At 41.3% G+C, this 18259-nt stretch overlaps 1 protein-coding gene across 1 annotated transcript; it reads left to right on the top strand.

Moving 5' to 3' along the window:
* The first annotated feature begins 2993 nt into the window (after positions 1-2993).
* Positions 2994-8739, top strand: LOC106566973 (keratin, type II cytoskeletal 8). The gene is made up of 9 exons (XM_014135682.3): positions 2994-3515; positions 5269-5477; positions 6181-6241; positions 6342-6437; positions 6730-6894; positions 7079-7204; positions 7363-7583; positions 7712-7755; positions 7887-8739. The coding sequence occupies exons 1-9, from the start codon at positions 3108-3110 to the stop codon at positions 8159-8161; spliced, it is 1605 nt and encodes a 534-aa protein (XP_013991157.1). The 5' UTR covers positions 2994-3107; the 3' UTR covers positions 8162-8739.
* The last annotated feature ends 9520 nt before the right edge of the window (positions 8740-18259 follow it).

The following is an 18259-nucleotide window of genomic DNA, read 5'->3' as shown; positions in this document are numbered from 1 at the left end:
GCTTCAGGGCAAGTCTCTGAATTTCCTGGAGTGGCCCAGCCAGAGCCTGGACATGAACCTGATCTAGCATCTCTGGAAAGACCTGAAAAAAGCTGTGCAGTAACGCTCCCCATCCGATCTGACAGAGCTTTAGAGGATTGACAGAGAAGAATGGGAGAAACTCCCAAAATAAAGGTGTGCCAAGCTTGTAGCGTCATACCCAAGAAGACTTGATGCTGTCAAAGGTGCTTCAACAAAGAACTGAGTAAAGGGTCTGAATACTTATGCAAATGTCATATTTCAGTTTCTTATTTGTAATACTTTTGTAAAAATGTCTAAAAAAACAATGTTTTGCTTTGTCATTATGGGGTATTGTGTGTAGATTGATGAGGGGAAAAAAACAATTTGATCAATTTTAGAATAAGGCTGTAACATAACAAAATGTGGAAAATGTCAAGGGGTCTGAATACTTTCCAAAGGCACTGTATATGTTGATTGATGTTGTACAGCTCAATAATACTGGAATTCTCTTCCTGAAAAGATTACCCTATTATGGTAGGCCACACATATTGCTACATCATACAAGTAGTATTGATGTAATCAAGATTGTGAACACAACAGCACTATACAGTACTAAGTACTAAGTCATGTTTTGCAGAGGAGTCAAATACTTATTTCCCTCATTAAAATGCAAATCAATTTATAACATTTTTGACATGCATTTTTCTGGATTTTTTTGTTGTTACTCTGTCTCTCACTGTTCAAATAAACCTACCATTAAAATTATAGACTGATCATTTCTTTGTCAGTGGGCAAACGTACAAAATCAGCAGGGGATCAAATACTTTTTTCCCTCACTGTACCTGGACAAAGGTCTATTTGCCTGCAACATTTGTCAGTCTTCAGTAAATCACAACACAGCTAACCATCATCATCTCATCACCATGATATTCTGCCATGGTTATCCGTAACATGTTGCCCCAGACACAGATAATGCATGCAGCCTCAGGCCTTCCTCCAAGTCCCATTGGTGGAATTTGAATGAAAACCTTGCCGGTTGGTGTGGTTGTCCCAGTTTCCATTTATAACTGGTTGTGCTGAGAGATTACTATGGCTGATTGAGAACATGATGGTTCAGAAAAGTATTATTTAACTAATAGTAAAGCGTCTATGAGGTCAATTAATCAAAAAACTGTGTCTGTGATATGATATCAGGACATGGCCTATTGGCAGCAGCCAACTACAAGAAACGTCTGACCTCTGTGATTGCCAACAAGGGTTTTGCCACCAAGAACTAAGTCATGTTTTGCAGAGGGGTCAAATACTTATTTCCCTCATTAAAATGCAAATCCTTTTATAACATTTTTGACGTGTTTTTTGCTGTTATTCTGTCTCTCACTGTTCAAATAATCCTACCATTAAAATTATAGACTGATAATTTCTTTGTCAGTGGGCAAACGTACAAAATCAGCAGGGGATCAAATACTTTTTTCCCTCACTGTAGGACTCGTTTTACTGTGGATATAGATACTTTTGTACCTGTTTCCTCCTGCATCTTCACAAGGTCCTTTGCTGTTCTGGGATTGATTTGCACTTTATCGTACCAAAGTATGTTCATCTCTAGGAGACAGAACGCGTCTCCTTCCTGAGCGGTATGACGGCTGTGTGGTCCCAAGGTGTTTATACTTGAGTACTATTGTTTGTACAGATGAACGTGGTGCCTTCAGGCGTTTGGAAATTGCTCCCGAGAATGAACCAGACTTGTGGAGGTCTACAATATTTTTGAGGTCTTGGCTGATTTCTTTAGATTTTCCCATGATGTCAAGCAAAGAGGCACTGAGTTTGAAGGTAGGCCTTGAACTACATCTACAGTTACACCTCCAATATACTCAAATGATGTCAATTAGCCTATCAGAAGCTTCTAAAGCCATGACATCATTTTCTGGAATTTTCCAAGCTGTTTAAAGGCACAGTCAACTTAGTGTCTGTAACCTTCTGACCCACTGGAATTGTGATACAGTGAATTATAAGTGAAATAATCTGTCTGTAAACAATTGTTGGAAAAATGACTTGTGTCATGCACAAAGTAGATGTCCTAACCGACTTGCCAAATCTATAGCTTGTTGACAAGAAATTTGTGGAGTTTTAATGACTCCAACCTAAGTGTATGTAAACTTCCGACTTCAACTGTATGCTGAGAGGTGACACTGTTCAACTACATGCCAATTTGAATAAGCTGAGGGAGTGCTAAAGAAAAGGTTAACAAAGTTTATATGAGGCTGATTAACTTCATGACATTCAACATTCATTTCAGAAATCTCTAACAGATGAATATATTAAAACGTTTTCATAAGTCAGTTGATATACTATTACTTATAGATCATTATGAATCTGTAGAAAACGGTTAGTAAGATATTGGTTGAAATTGTGTGGTTGAAGTTTTGATGCTTGGCAAATAGTGTGATAGTAAGAAAATCACACCATTTAAACCAATTCGTTATGTATTATGTTTATTATTGATTCCTAAACTAAACTGATGATTAACAATATACTTATAAAGCCTAGAAACCCTTACATTAATGTAAAGTGTTACCGTCCAAACTTACTCAAATACAATAATACCTGAGCATGCAACATAAATAGTTCAGAAAGTTTAGCAAGTAGCACGGTAAGGACTGACACAAGACATCAGATCTGTTTACACAATAGCCTGCTGAGGACATACTGCTCTCATATTTCACCACAGATTTCACATTCTAACAGTTATTCTAAAGCCCCAGCCCCTATGCCGTACCTCCATCACGGAAAAAAACCACCCCAAAATACCTAAAAAAAAAATGTTTTTCCTAACAGGCTCCAAAACCCAGGTTATGGTTTCGTGGGCTTGTGTTAGAAACTAAAAGTGTTCTGTTACACTGCACAACTCCTCCCTCTCCTACCATTCACCCAGAGGCCTGGCCAATGAGAGTTAGTCATTGGTCCCTCCCACCAGGGAGGCTCTTAAAACCAGTGCTGTAGCTAATTCTCTGGCTAACCACTCAGGTCTCCCCAGTACTCCAGACAAGCCGCCTGCCACTCTATCTCCCCCTTATTCTCCTGCACTCACCAACCACTCAAGACCAGCCAGGATGTCGGTCAGGAAAACCACCAGCTACACTGTCAAGTCCTCTTCCTCCGGGGCAGCCCCTCGCAGCTTTAGCAGCATGTCCTACTCTGGACCCAGCCAGGGGGTCTCTCGCCAGAGCTACAGCGCCCGCAGCTCCTATGGAGGGGCCAACAGAGGCATGGGAGGTGGGTTCGGGGCCGGTGGTGGAGGCGGCAGCTACATTTCCAGCTCCTCTGCCTATGGAGGTGGCATGGGCCTGGGGATGGGGATGGGTGGCGTCTCTCATGCCCCCATCACTGCTGTCCAAGTGAACAAGAGCCTGCTTGCCCCCCTTAACCTCGACATCGACCCCAACATCCAGATCGTCCGCACCCATGAGAAAGAACAGATCAAGGGCCTCAACAACCGCTTTGCCTCCTTCATTGATAAGGTCAGTCCTGGTAACTTGTCTGTCTGCCTTACTGTGCCTATGAAGATATCTGACAATGTAGTTTGCCAGGAGCTTGTAAACTCCCAGAAAATGTAAAAGGGAAGTAGAGACAGTCATGTACTGTGGGATTTTATGAATCTATCTCTATTAGCCATTAGAATGCTGAGGTGTCTGTTGTGTAATGAATGTGGAACAGTGGAGAAGATCCATAGAAAAGTCCACGTTGTGTAATGCTGGTACACTCCGTTAGAGCTCTGTTACAGTATGTTAGGTTGATTACACGCACAAGCAAACTCATGAGTTTGGAAAAGGGAAGGAAATGTAGAAAAGTCTGATATTGAACAATGCAAAGATACAGTCAAACTAACTAACTGTGATCGTCTTTCCCTGGGTTCTCAAGAATTCACATCTTATGGTTTTGCAGTAATTGTCCTTTTATAGTGATGAATAACAAAAGTGCAGCAGGGTGGGGTGGGGGAGAGAGTTTCTACAGAAGGGTGTGTCTGTTTCTGGTTAAAGTATAACTCATAGCTAGTGATCTGGTTTACTTTGGGAATGGCTACCCTGACCCTGCAGAGGGGTGTATGTGACCCGCCCCACCCTGGATGACATGACAAAAAAGGTCATACACCTGAAACACAGACAGGTCATCACCATCATTGCTATGCTTACGTACATTTCACATTCCTAACAAGTCTTGGAACAATGGAGTGAAATTCATTGATAGGGTAGCCTATACTGATAGATGGAGGGCAACATCTGAACACGGTCAAACATCAATAGATAACATTTACAAGTGATAGCAATGTTTGATATTGCTTTCATTCATGCCTGGGGGGGCGTTTTCTTTATGGGTTTTCTACTGTCCTATCTGTCCCACATGCGTAGGCTGCTCCAGTGGGTTAATATTTTAAAAGGGCAGCTGGTTTCATGTTCTAGCTAACACTAGTGGATTGATTACATAAAAAGGAGCAAAACTAATCAGAAAGAGATTTCACCTCTGCCTGTTTCCAAAGAAACTAAATAAAAATGTGCAAATAGACTCTCTTATTGTGATAACAATTCCCTTTTATACTTATTTCTAAGTATTGACTCTTATCCAATACCAGTTGATGCAGCCATTTTAGGAGAATTCCTGATCTCACCTGAGGCTCAGCCAGGAGCAATGTCCACTGACAGCCATCTATCTATTTTCTCACCCTATTGTTAGTTAGCCAACATGTCAGCCTGCATGCTCTCCCCCTCCCCCATTACACCTTTCCTGTATACTGCAGTCAAATATTTACATTCTAGCCGTTTGGATGAAGCCCCGCCTATATCTTTGTCCTGTTCCTCTCTATTCTCCACTTCCCGACCTTGCTCTTTTAAAACAGGAAAATATGAAGGAAGCCTAAATCACCAGCTCTTTCCATCTGCCCCCTCTGCCTCCTGTCAGGATGCACGTCATAGCTTCCTTGGAAAAACAGCTTGCTAGGTCTATCCTGAAAACAGAGCCAGATGTCCGTACAAGTTTCAAACACTAATTGAAGCAATAAACACCCTAATTTAATGAGGATGACATGATAGTCATGGATGAGTCATGTTAGCCCACCATCAAAGTTCCTAATGTCCTTTTATTCAAAAATTATATTCTTCTCTTTATTCTCTCATATAAAAACAGAAAAAGTCCCAAAGGCAACAATATAATTTGATAAAATTGTGATCAGTGTGCCTATCAAATGAATAAACATCTATCCCCTCTCTCTACACATAGGTACGCTTCCTGGAACAGCAGAACAAAATGCTGGAGACCAAGTGGGGTCTCCTCCAGGGACAGACTACCACCCGCTCCAACATTGATGCCATGTTCGAGGCCTACATCGCCAACCTGCGCAGACAGCTGGACAGCCTGGGTAACGACAAGATGAGGCTGGAGGCTGACCTGCACAACATGCAGGGTCTGGTCGAGGACTTCAAGAACAAGTGAGTTAGACTTCAAGAAGAAGTGACTACAAATGTTACTCATTCTCAGCAAATGCTGTGATTAGGCATCTGTCCCAGTGCATAGCACCATTGTAGAGATAAGTTCATGGAACGCATGTTAGTAAAGGGAGTTTCATGGAGTTTTTGATTTAATCAGTAATACAGGACACACCAGTAATAGGTCATTTCAGTACTATGGATGGACAACACCCAACTGCAGTCCATTTTTTTTACATCATAGGGATTACCCCATTGAATAAGCGTTTCCTGGAGGGACCATTCTATTTCATATGTCTGGAGGTGAAAATCATTTAGATGACAGAGCTGGATGTCTTTCAGCTTCATGTCCCACACCTGCATCATGGCGCACACATGAGTGTGTCAGTCCTGACAAATTATATGAGCATATAAGCAGTCTATGTCCTTAGGAGAAAAGGCACAAAGTAAAGAAACACCACACAAGTTTGGCATGGAGTCAAGATACCACAGTAGAAAACAATTCCCAGACACATATTTGTTGTGGACATTTGTTGTGGACGTTGCACTCATGCCCCCTAGTGTGATAATTGTACATTACCTATATAACTATAATAACACATAATAAATAGTTACAATATAATTATGACATAGAAATATATAAAATGTAATCTTGAATATATTAATATCAGAAAAAGCTAACAATTGCTCTGTATCTTCCTCTCAGGTATGAAGATGAGATCAACAAGCGTACAGAGTGTGAAAATGACTTTGTGCTCATTAAGAAGGTTAGTAACTTCAATTTGGATCCCATTCGTTTTTTTCTGTCATTCTCTTATTGTCATCTTGCCATCTTAGTAACATATTGATTGTGAATGTCCCACTCAGGACGTGGATGAGGCCTACATGAACAAAGTTGAGCTGGAGGCTAAGCTGGAGAGCCTGACCGATGAAATTAACTTCCTGAGGCAGATCTATGAGGAGGTACGGCATTGAGTTCATCGCTTAGCTACTTCAGTTGTTGATAAGACACTCATTCATTACAACCAGTTGTGTTGTTGGCGGCTTCCAACAACTGCTCCGATGTATTTGCGTGTAATTTATTTATTCACTGAGTTATGGCATACGGATCTGCTTGGTATCTGGACTTTGACGTCAAACTGAGGGACTCAATCTGGGTGGGTTTTTATCTCTGGGGAAGGCAGACGTCTGAAAGCCTTGTCTGCAATAGGTCAAGTGTTTAATGGTCTCTCTCTCTCCTTCTCTCTCTTTCCAGGAGCTGCGTGAGCTTCAGTGCCAGGTTAAGGACACCTCAGTGGTGGTGGAGATGGACAACAGCCGTAACCTGGACATGGATGCCATCGTGGCTGAAGTGCGCGCCCAGTATGAGGACATCGCCAACAAGAGCCGGGCCGAGGCGGAGACATGGTACAAGAGCAAGGTACAGTAATGGGCTTAAATATATATTTTCTCCCTTTGGCCACTTAATTATGTTCAGGTCTGCTAATAGCCTTTCAGTACACTGTATGTGGTTCAAATGAACATAAGTTGATGTCACATGGTTCTTCCACACTAACCATGTATTACCACCAAACCATCCACTTTCTCCTCTGTTGGATGTTTAGTATGAGGAGATGCAGACATCTGCCACCAGATATGGAGATGACCTGAGATCCACCAAGACAGAGATCTCCGACCTGAACCGTATGATCCAGAGGCTGCAGTCTGAGATCGACTCCGTCAAGGGACAGGTACACAATAAAGAATCTCTGTGCTAAGAATTAGATTGGTGGCATGTAGACCCACATGATGTTGACAGAATAGAGTATTTTTCAACGGCATTATCGTTGAATAATATTGATAATATTGATAATAAGCAGCGACATGCTGCGTCTTTGTCTTCTGTTAGCGTGCCAACCTGGAGAACCAGATAGCCGAGGCTGAGGAACGCGGTGAGATAGCAGTGAAGGACGCCAAGCTCCGCATCAGGGACCTGGAGGATGCCCTCCAGAGAGCCAAGCAGGACATGGCCCGCCAGATCAGGGAATACCAGGACCTGATGAACGTCAAACTGGCCCTGGACATTGAGATCGCCACCTACAGGAAACTGCTGGAAGGAGAGGAGGACAGGTGAGCCTTTTGACAAACACAGAAATGGGAAACATCAATTTGAAAGTACAGTGTAATCTTAATATAAGATAATGGACATTTATTACCAAAAACAAACATTTTCAAAATTGTCTTCTTTTCACCACCAGGCTAGCAACTGGTATCCAGTCCATCAACATAACCAAACAGAGCTGTAAGCACCTGCTTTCTTCAAATAAAACCCTGTGTTTTCCCCTTATGTGTTGTGGTGCATTCATAACATCCGGATATTCATATTTAGCCAGCCTCTACTCACCTGTTGTCTCTCTCTGTGTCACCTTACAGCTAGCTACAACTCCTTCCCCTCTGAGAGTGTTAACAGCAGCTACACTAGCGGCTACTCCAGTGGCTTCTCCGGTGGATACGGTGGTGGATATGGCGGTGGATACGGCGGTGGCAGCAGCTACAGCTCTGGTAGTGGCTACGGCGGCGGCAGCCGCTACGGCGGTGGCAGCGGCACCAGCGTCATCACCCAGAACAAGAAGAGTGTTGTCATCAAGATGATCGAGACCAAGGATGGCAAAGTTGTTTCTGAGTCCTCTGAAGTGGTCGATGAGTGAGCGGCTGGATAATGCCCCCTTGTCTACTCTCTTGCGCACCATTCCACTACAGTGTAACAATTCAAGTCAAAGGCAAACAATGCTACATGAGAAGAAATATAAATGTGGCTGTTAAGCAATAAACATTTTTAATCCAACCAAAGATTTGAAAGGGACCAAATAATATTTTTCTTGTTCATACTGTATGTCTTTCGCCTTTTCTAATTCTGTACTAAAACAAAATGCCTGCAGTTTGCTACACCACAAGTAAATAAACAAAACCATAAGTTGCAACTTGTAGTACATTCTGTCCAAACCTATGCAACCCTGTTAACTGTATAGAGGGCCATTCTCTGAGTTCAGTTGCATGAAACGGATGATAACGTTGTGTTCATGAGTAGTGTTGCTCAGAGTGAGTGTGAATGTAACAGTGCAGCAGCCGTGTTTTTGGTCAACTAGTCTAAAATGTCTGCTAGGCTTAAGTAGAAGTGCATGTCTTCCCTGTCGTGTTCTATTGGACCCCAAAGAAGCTGCCCACAGTGTACTGTTGCCTGAGGTGCTGTTTTTGCTACCAAACAATTAAATGTGTTTACTGAAAACTGCTTGGGTTGTCTGAGTTTCTCGTCTCAATTCTGTATGCATATAGGTAGCCTAGTGGTTAGAGCGTTGGACTAGTAACCGAAAGGTTGCAAGATTGAATCCCGTAGCTGACAAGGTACAAATCTGTTGTTCTGCCCCTGAACAAGGCAGTTAACCCACTGTTCCTAGGTTGTCATTGAAAATAAGATTTTTTTCTTAACTGACTTGCCTAGTTAAATAAACAAATATTTGTTTTTTATTGTGAATTCCAACATGGAATTATGAGCTGTGTTCAACCCTGTCACTCAGAATTTCCCAGCTTGGGTTGCACACATAAATGAGCATCCAATGTCATGAAGTCAGTGTAAAAACCTGAGATAGGGGCCTCCCGGGTGGTGCAGTGGTCTAAGGCACTGCATTGCAGTACTAGCTGTGCCACCAGAGATTCTGGGTTTGAGCCAAGGCTCTGTTGCAGCCGGCCACGACTGGCAGGCCCATGGGGCGGTGCACAATTGGCCCAGCGTCATCCAGGTTAGGGAGGGTTTGGCTGGCAGGGATATCCTTGTCTCATTGCACACTAGTGACTCCTGTGGCGGGCTGGGTGCAGTGCATGCTGACCAGGTGTATGGTGTTTACTCTGACACATTGGTGTGGCTGGCTTCTGGGTTGGATGTGCATTGTGTCAAGAAGCAGTGCGGCTTGGTTGGGTTCTGCTTTGGAGAACGCATGGCTCTCGACCTTCGCCTCTCCCATGTCCGTGCGGGACTTGCAGCGATGAGACAAGACTGTAACTACTACCAATTGGATACCATGAAATTGGGGAGAAAAAAGGGGTAAAAACCCCCCCCCTGAGATAATGGCTTTGTTCAAGACAATCAAAACCATGGGTAAATTGTGACAGACTGATCTACATATAATAAAGAGTAGTTATTTATTATGCAAGGTTCTTTATAGATCACTCAGTCGGCAGTCACCTGCACTGTCGGCTGCAATGTCGAACAAGCCCAACATTAGTAAAAGTGAAAAAGGGGAAGAGACAGAGAAGCATCCAGTGGTAGTAAAGGAGAACGGACACAAGTTGAAGGTGATATACACAGCACCCCAACAAATGACTCCACACCTCTACACAAGCCTTTCTTGGGCTGTGATAATATATTGCACACCATTCTACTGTACATAACACCAAAATAATCACCAGTGACGTGCAGTACAAGTAACACAGTGACATTAATGTCTATGTCCCAGACTGAATGCAGTGATGACCCACTGGGCACACACTGGTTGAATCAACGTTGTTTCCATTTCCTTTCTGTATGCAATAAGAAGCCTTTAGCCAAAATGTCCCAGTAAACATATTTTTTTAATATTCTCATTTCACCATTAGCAGCCTAGATATGCAATAATTGAATTTGCGCTCAGAACACAAAAACTTTGAGTGACTGTCAAAAATGTAATTTAAAGAAACCATACAGGTAACTGTCAAAATAAAGGAAACACCAACATAAAGTATCTGGGCCACCGTGAGCCAGAACACCTTCAATGAACCTTGACATAGATTCTACAAGTGTCTGGAACTCTATTGGAGGGATGGAACACCATGAGACAGCCATGGCATATGGTTTACATAATTTTCATGTTCATCAAAACATTCAGTGACCACTTGTGCTCTGTGGATGGGGGCATTGTTATCCTATGGGGCATAGCCAGGGGCGGAAATCCCGGGGGGGATGGGGGGGACACGACCCCCCCATCCTGGGAAAAATATGATTTGTCCCCCCCAATATATCACTGAAACATAACTATGTAATTTAAATAATATTAATAATACGCAATGAAAGCAATTGTGCTGATTATAGACACTTAATAGCGCGTTTTTAAGTTTCAAAAGATTGCGACACCCCCACCCTTTGCCTCACAATGGTTTGATCCACTGCCAGTTCCTTAGCTTGCTCTGTAACAGAGAGGCCGTATCTACTGTCTGAAAGGCACTCAATGCACGTAACTGACGTGAGGTTAATCTAGTCAATCGCGCACACACACTAGCTGAATATGCAGAGCTAGCGCGGAAATATTAACTATTAAGCTAGCTAGTACCTATTCCATTTATGTGGCCTCGTCAAAGATGGAATCTTTGCTATCGTCAATTTATTCCGAGATCAGCATGCAGATGATGTAAGTTAGTGCTTCAAAGTCCCTGTGATAAGGTTAGCGATAAACTGAAATCCAAACTGAACAGAACTACACTCTCTTCTAATTTAGCTTTTGCAACGAGACCATTAAATATATTTAAGACAATGGTCTTAAATATATTTAATGGTCTCGTTGCAAAAGCTAAATTGTCGCAAGGGAACTTTTATTTATTTTATTTCAACTTTATTTAACCCGGGTAGCAAAGATTATAGCAAACACCACTGAAACGGAATTGGTGCTCACTAGCTTTGCAAATTCAGCTATTGTTGGAAGCCAGCCAATATGAAACAAACGATTAAAATTACAAAAGGTTGCAGCATATGTTGTGTAAATGGTGAACTCATACAACTGTCAACTCGTCATTTTAATCCGTTTCACATTTGCTAGCTACCTTTTAGATCGAAGTCCATATAGAATGATAGAAGATAAGATGATAGAAGCCCATCTCCTACTGTAAATAACCTACACACTGTGTGTGTAGCCAGCCAGCCAGGTAGAAAAATGGCAGAAAAAAGAAAGACGGACATCAGAGTATTTTTCAGTACACCAAAACGCAAAGTAAGAACCCTAGTAGCCTAATATCTCAGACTAGTTGATAAAATGTTCATAAGAAAGAAGTGAAATGCTAATAGAAATGTTTCACATTGACGTCATTAGGCAGAGCAGGCAACAGATGGCACACAGACAGCAGAATTGGGGACAGATATGCAGGGACAGACTGGCAGAGACAGGGAGTCTCAGGTAAGTTTGAGTCTTTGTTTGGCAACATTATGAAAGGTTCTAATTTTTTTTACTTGTAAAATAGGGACATAATTGGAAAATGCCATAGATACCCCCACTCTCAACTTAAACTGGTGACTGAACTAAGATTTGTTTAAGGCAATGGTATTGCTGTTTTGATTAATTGTGTAGTTTTGGATACCGGTAGTTAGGAGTACAGAATGAAATTCTGAACATCATGGCCAATACAGTCATTCAAGGCATTGCAGCTGAGATTAGGTCTCTTCCGATTGTACAATTTTCAGTAATTGTTGATGGTACTCAAGATGTCTCGGGTGCTGAACAGGAGAGTGTCTGCCTGCGTTATGTTGACCATGACCTTGTCCCTCACGAGGAGTTTATTGGGCTATACAGGGTGTCGGAGACAACAGGCGAGGGCATTGTGAAAGTGGCAACTGATGTGTTGTTGAGGCTCAATTTGCCCATGTCTGGCTTACGTGGGCAGAGCTACGATGGTGACTCTAAACATGGCAGGAAAATACACAGGTGCACAGGCAATTGTGAGGAGGCAGCAGCCATTAGCCCTCTATGTGCATTGTGGAGCACACTGTGTAATCTGATTACACAGGCTGGCTGCACAGCCTCCCCACTGATCCGGGATTCCCTTTCTTGGGTCCATCATTTAGGTGTCATCTATGGCCAGTCAGGAAAGTTTAAGAGCATGTTTGAATCAATTGCCACGTCCAAAGATACAAATCTGACCACCCTGAAACCCCTATGTCCAATGAGGTGGACTGTGCGGAATACTGCTATTAGAGCTGTGCTAGGGCAGTATGAGCGGGTACTAAGCAGCCTAGAGGAGATGGCAAAAACTGCATCCAAGACAGCTTCAACTGCCAGTGGCTTATTCGAGCACTTCAGCAAAGGCAAGACTGTGTTGGGCCTCACACTTGCCTCTGCTGTTCTTGGAGAGCTTGAATGTCTAAACATTTCACTGCAGAAGAAAACTCAGACTGTCTCTGGTATGCAGGCTGCAGTCGAGTGTGTGCGGTCATCTCTTAGGGGCAAGAGAAATTACGAAAGCTACCTTGCACTGTATGAGAAAGCAACAACATTGATTGACTCTATTGAATCCTTGAATCCATTGAGACACACTCAAGACGATTTGCTGGCAAAGCAGTGGATCACTATAGGGCAGAATTTTTTTAAGTGTTGGATGGTGTGGAGGTTCAGTTTGGCGACCGTGCTGACCAGGACAGTCTAAACGTACTGCAAAAGTTGGAAAGAGCGCTTCTCACGGGGGAGTTGGATGAGTCTCTAGATCAGTACCCAGAGCTGAACATAGATTCTCTTTCAGTGCAGATCCCTCTCTTTCACAACAAATACCCCTGTAGCAGCAGTGGAGAGGCAGCAGAGGTCCTCAGGAGGCTTTAGTACATGACAGTACACTTACTAATTATTTATTTCATGTTATTTTATTTAAAATTGCATACTTTGTGTGACACAATTGTCCATAGCTGCTGTTTGAAGAGTTGAGACACAGACTGAAGGATATTTTGGTTGATTTATTTGGGTTATTCATTGAAGTAGTTATTTGCTTTTAGAACTGTACTTATTTTTAGCTTTTTGTTCTTGTAAAGCTATTGTAGTAGACTCAGGCCAGTGGCACATATTTAATGACTTTATAAATGTATCAGAAAAAGTAAAATTAAAAGGTCAATTCAATATGGAGAACAACTTTGTGATGTTACTCAATGGAGATTATTTTAGACGAGATCACACCATGTTCATTGTATTTACGAAAACTGCACCCATACAGTGTACAGTACCATTGCCACCTACCGGCCTTTCTTGGTATTGCTGGTTGTAAATACAAATACCTGCAGACATACTGGACTGATAAGGAACACTGCTATAACTATTATTAGTAGTAGTATTATGATGATTTAAACATTTGAACAAGTTGGGACAACCCTTCTGTTAACTACTGTACCTATCAATTATCCAGTAGTAGTAATTATGGTTCCTCAATATACATTTAACATATTACAACATAGGCTATGTGTTACAGCACTACTTTTGGTGTCCCCCTCAAGAATTGCTCTTGAGAAAATGTAATGTAATTGTCCCCTCCAAAGTTGATGTCAGATTTTCGCCCCTGGGCATAGCAAGCAAACAATGATGGCCTATCCAGCATTTTTATTTAACAACACAAGTCAGTTAAGAACTAATTCTTATTCTCAATGACAGCCTAGGACGAGTGTGTTAACTGCCTTGTTCAGGTGCAGAACAACAGATTCGTACCTTGTCAGGTCAGGTATTCGAGCTTGCAACCTTTCGGCTACTAGTCAAACACTCTAACCACTAGGCTACGCTGCCGCACCGATTTGTGACCCTCAAAATGATGGGATGTTAATTGCTAAATTAGCTCAGGAACCACACCTGTGTGGAAGAACCTGCTTTCAATTCACTTTGTATCCCTCATTTACACAAATGTTTCCTTTATTTTGGTAGTTACATGTAGTTGAAGGCCTACCGGTCCTCAGCCAGTAGAGGGAGCAGTATAACACGTGGTGTACTCTGTGATAGAAGTCAGAATGAGTTATTTTGCAGTGCTCACCAGGGGGCAGCATAGTATAACAAAATCTTCACTCCACCTCATCACCCAACACCTTGGTATGTTCCTTCATAGGCTGTTGACCACTCCCTTTTTCAGAATGCTGTGATTGAAGTGGTGTGATACTACATGTAAAATACAAATGAATCAACATGTACTAAAATATGACATTATCAATTAGGTGGGCTTTCCCTTAGGTAGGCTGGCCTGATACCAATGAGATACATGGCCAGCTAATGTAGCCTGAGTCCACATATCATGTATTTACTATGCATAAAAGATAAATTCTGGCATGCAGTGCTCCAACCTATATCTCTTATGAATTGTTAGATTAATGTAAAGCACCACATTCATGCTATAGTAGAAAACTGTTGAAATGGTTCTTCCCAGTTGTGAGAACATATGTTTTTGGTTTCCCATTGGAAGGCAGGGAGGTTCTGAAAACATTTTACTATGTTTCCCTGAAAGATTTCCTGGGACGATTTATTAACCTGTCAAGGTGTAGGGGGCAGTATTTTCACGGCCGGATGAAAAACGTACACAAATTAAACTGGTTACTACTCTGGCCCAGAAAATAGAATATGCATATTATTAGTAGATTTGGATAGAAAACACTCTGAAGTTTCTAAAACTGTTTGAATGGTGTCTGTGAGTATAACAGAACTCATATGGCAAGCAAAAACCTGAGAAAAATCCAACCAGGAAGTGGAAAGTCTGAGAATTGTAGCTCTTCTTTTGAATCTCTATCGAAACTACAGTATCTGTGGGGTCACGTTGCACTTCCTACGGCTTCCATTGGCTGTCAACAGCCTTCAGAAAGTTCTTTCAGCATTCTCCTGTTACTGGGCAGAGTATAGGAGCTCAGTTACTGAGTGGTCTGCCTGGCAACAAAGGGATTGGATATGCGCGGTCATACGAGCACGCCGTTCCTTCTTTTTCTTCTTGAATGAATATGCTATTGTCCGGTTGGAATATTATTGCAATTTTACGTTAAAAATACCATAAAGATGGATTTTAAACAGCGTTTGACAGGCTTCTACGGTAATGGAACATTTAGACTTTTCGGCTCTGGTACTGCGCTTGCGCGTTATGCCTTTGGATAGTGCTCTGTACGCACAAACAAAACGGAGGTATTTGGACATAAATATGGATTATTTCGAACAAAAACAACATTTCTTGTGGAAGTAGCAGTCCTGGGAGTGCATTCTGACGAAGATCAGCAAAGGTAAGAGAATATTTATAATACTAATTCTGAGTTTAGGTGACCCCAAACTTGGTGGGTGTCTGTATAGCTTGCTGTGATGGCGAGCTATGTACTCAGAATATTGAAAAATGTGCTTTCTCCGTAAAGCTATTTTAAAATCTGACACAGCGGTTGCATAAATGAGTACTGTATCTATAATTCTTAAAATAATTGTTATGTATTTTGTCAACGTTTATGATGAGTGTTTTTGTAAATTGATGTGCACATTCACCGGACGTTTTGGTGGGAATACATTTTCTGAACATCACGCGCCAATGTAAAATGCTGTTTTTGGATATAAATATGAACTTTATCGACCAAAACAGACATGTATTGTGTAACATGATGTCCTAGGAGTGTCATCTGATGAAGATCGTCAAAGGTTAGTGCTTCATTTAGCTGTGTTTTGGGTTTTGTGACACATGTCCTTGCATGGAAAATGGCTGTGTGGTTATTTTTGTCTATGTACTCTCCTAACATAATCTAATGTTTTGCTTTCACTGTAAAGCCTTTTTGAAATCGGTCAATGTGGTTGGATTAACGAGAAGTTTATCTTTAAAATGGTGTAAAATAGTCGTATGTTTGAGAAATTGAAATTATGATATTTTTGCTGTGTTGTATTTCGCGCCATGCGATATCACTGGCTGTTGAATAGTGTGGGACGGTCACGTCCCACCTAGCCCAGAGAGGTTAACGTTCTGAGAATGGAAATTAACATTCTCTAAATGTTGTGAACAAAATGTAAAGGTTATTTGGAGGTTTTTGAATATCTCCCTTAAAACATTCACTGAATGTTTAAATAAGACTTTTAATAACACTGCTAGCTTAGGTTAACTGTTTTGATCTCAAAGCACAGATACTGTAGGACAAATGGAAATGAATTTGCTTCGGCATTAATCATGCAAAAACATTTCTATTTTATTGTGGCACGGCATCAGTGAGTTTCAAACCTATGATCTTTTCTCTGTCCATGGAATTAGTCCACTGCGCCACCAGGATGGAGCTAGTGTGACTCGTTAAAGCTGTTTATTTTTGTCTATTCAAACAGACTCCATTTTAAAGGAAACAAGATAAGGTGTGGCCAATTAGTGTGTGCAGCCAACAGAGGATAGAGAGAGTTTTGTTGATGATGAGAACTGAATGTATATGTTTTTAAATAAAATTCTTAGAGCATTCTTTGAATGTTACTAATGTCTTCTTGTGGTTTTCATGGAAAGTTTTCTTAAAACTTCTTTGGGAAAGGGGGGCAGTATTGAGTAGCTTGAATAAATGAGGTGCCCAGAGTAAACTGCCTGCTACTCAAGCCCAATAGCTATAATTAGTAGATTTGGATAGAAAACACTCCGAAGTTTCTAAAACTGTTTGAATGATGTCTGTGAGTATAAGAGAACTCATATTGCAGGCAAAAACCTGAGAAAAAATCCAACCAGGAAGTGGGAAATCTGAGGTTTGTAGTTTTTCAAGTGATTGCCTATCCATTATACAGTGTCTGTGGGGTCATATTGCACTTCCTAAGGCTTCCACTAGATGTCAACAGTCTTTAGAACGTTGTTTCAGGCTTCTACTGTGAATGGGAAGAGAATAAGAGCTGTTGGAATCAGGTGTCTGGCAAAATGCCATCTACTCAGTAATGCGCGCCGGCGTGAGCACGAGCTCTCTTCTCTTTCCTTTATGAAGACAAAGGAATTGTCCGGTTGGAATATTATTTAAGATTTATGATAAAAACATCCTAAAGATTGATTCTATACATCGTTTGACATTTTCTACGAACTGTAATGTAACTATTTTGACTTTTCGTCTGAACTAAACACACGCTCTTCTGAATTTGGAATGCTGGACTAAACGCGTGAACAAAAAGGAGGTATTTGGACATAAACATGGACTTTATCGAAACAAAACAAACATTTATTGTGGAACTGGGATTCCTGGGAGTGCATTCCGATGAAGATCATCAAAGGTAAGTGAATATTTATAATTCTATTTCTGACTTTTGTTGAATCAACAACATGGCGGGTATCTGTATGGCTTGTTTTGGTGACTGAGCGCTGCACTCCGATTATTGCAATGTGTGCTTTCGCCGTAAAGCTTTTTTGAAATCTGACACAGCGGTTGCATTAAGGAGAAGTTTATCTTTAATTCTATACATAACAGTTGTATATTTTATCAACGTTTATGATGAGTATTTCTGTAAATTGATGTGCTCATTCACCGATAGTTTTGGAGGCAAAACATTTCTGAACATTACACGCCAATGTAAAATGGGGGTTTTGGATATAAATATGAACTTTATCGAGCAAAACATACATGTATTGTGTAACATGAAGTCCTATGAGTGCCATCTGATGAAGATCATCAAAGGTTAGTGATTAATTTTAGCTGTATTTCTGTTTTTTTTTTACGCCTCTCCTTGCTTGGAAAATGGCTGTGTGGTTTTTCTTGTCTAGGTGCTGTCCTAACATAATCTAATGGTATGCTTTCGCCGTAAAGCCTTTTTGAAATCGGACACTGTAGTTGGATTAACGAGAAGTTTATCTTTAAAATGGTGTATAATACTTGTATCTGTGAGAAATTTGAATTATGAGATTTTTGTTGTTTTGAATTTGGCGCTCTGCTATATTTGGCGCTCTGCTATACGCTAGCGTCCCACATATCCCAGAGAAGTTAATGTTCTGAGAACATGACTGCAGAAAACGTTATGCGGAAGTATTGAAATTCCCAAAGAAGAACGTTGTTTCTTAACGCTCTCTGAACAATCTGAGAACTTGACTTT

The sequence above is a fragment of the Salmo salar genome, chromosome 13, assembly GCF_965601325.2.
Source record: "Salmo salar chromosome 13, fSalSal1, whole genome shotgun sequence".
In the NCBI taxonomy this organism is placed as follows: Eukaryota; Metazoa; Chordata; class Actinopteri; order Salmoniformes; family Salmonidae; genus Salmo; species Salmo salar.
Note: the sequence above shows the minus strand (reverse complement) of the source record. Positions and strands in the feature narration are given on the sequence as shown.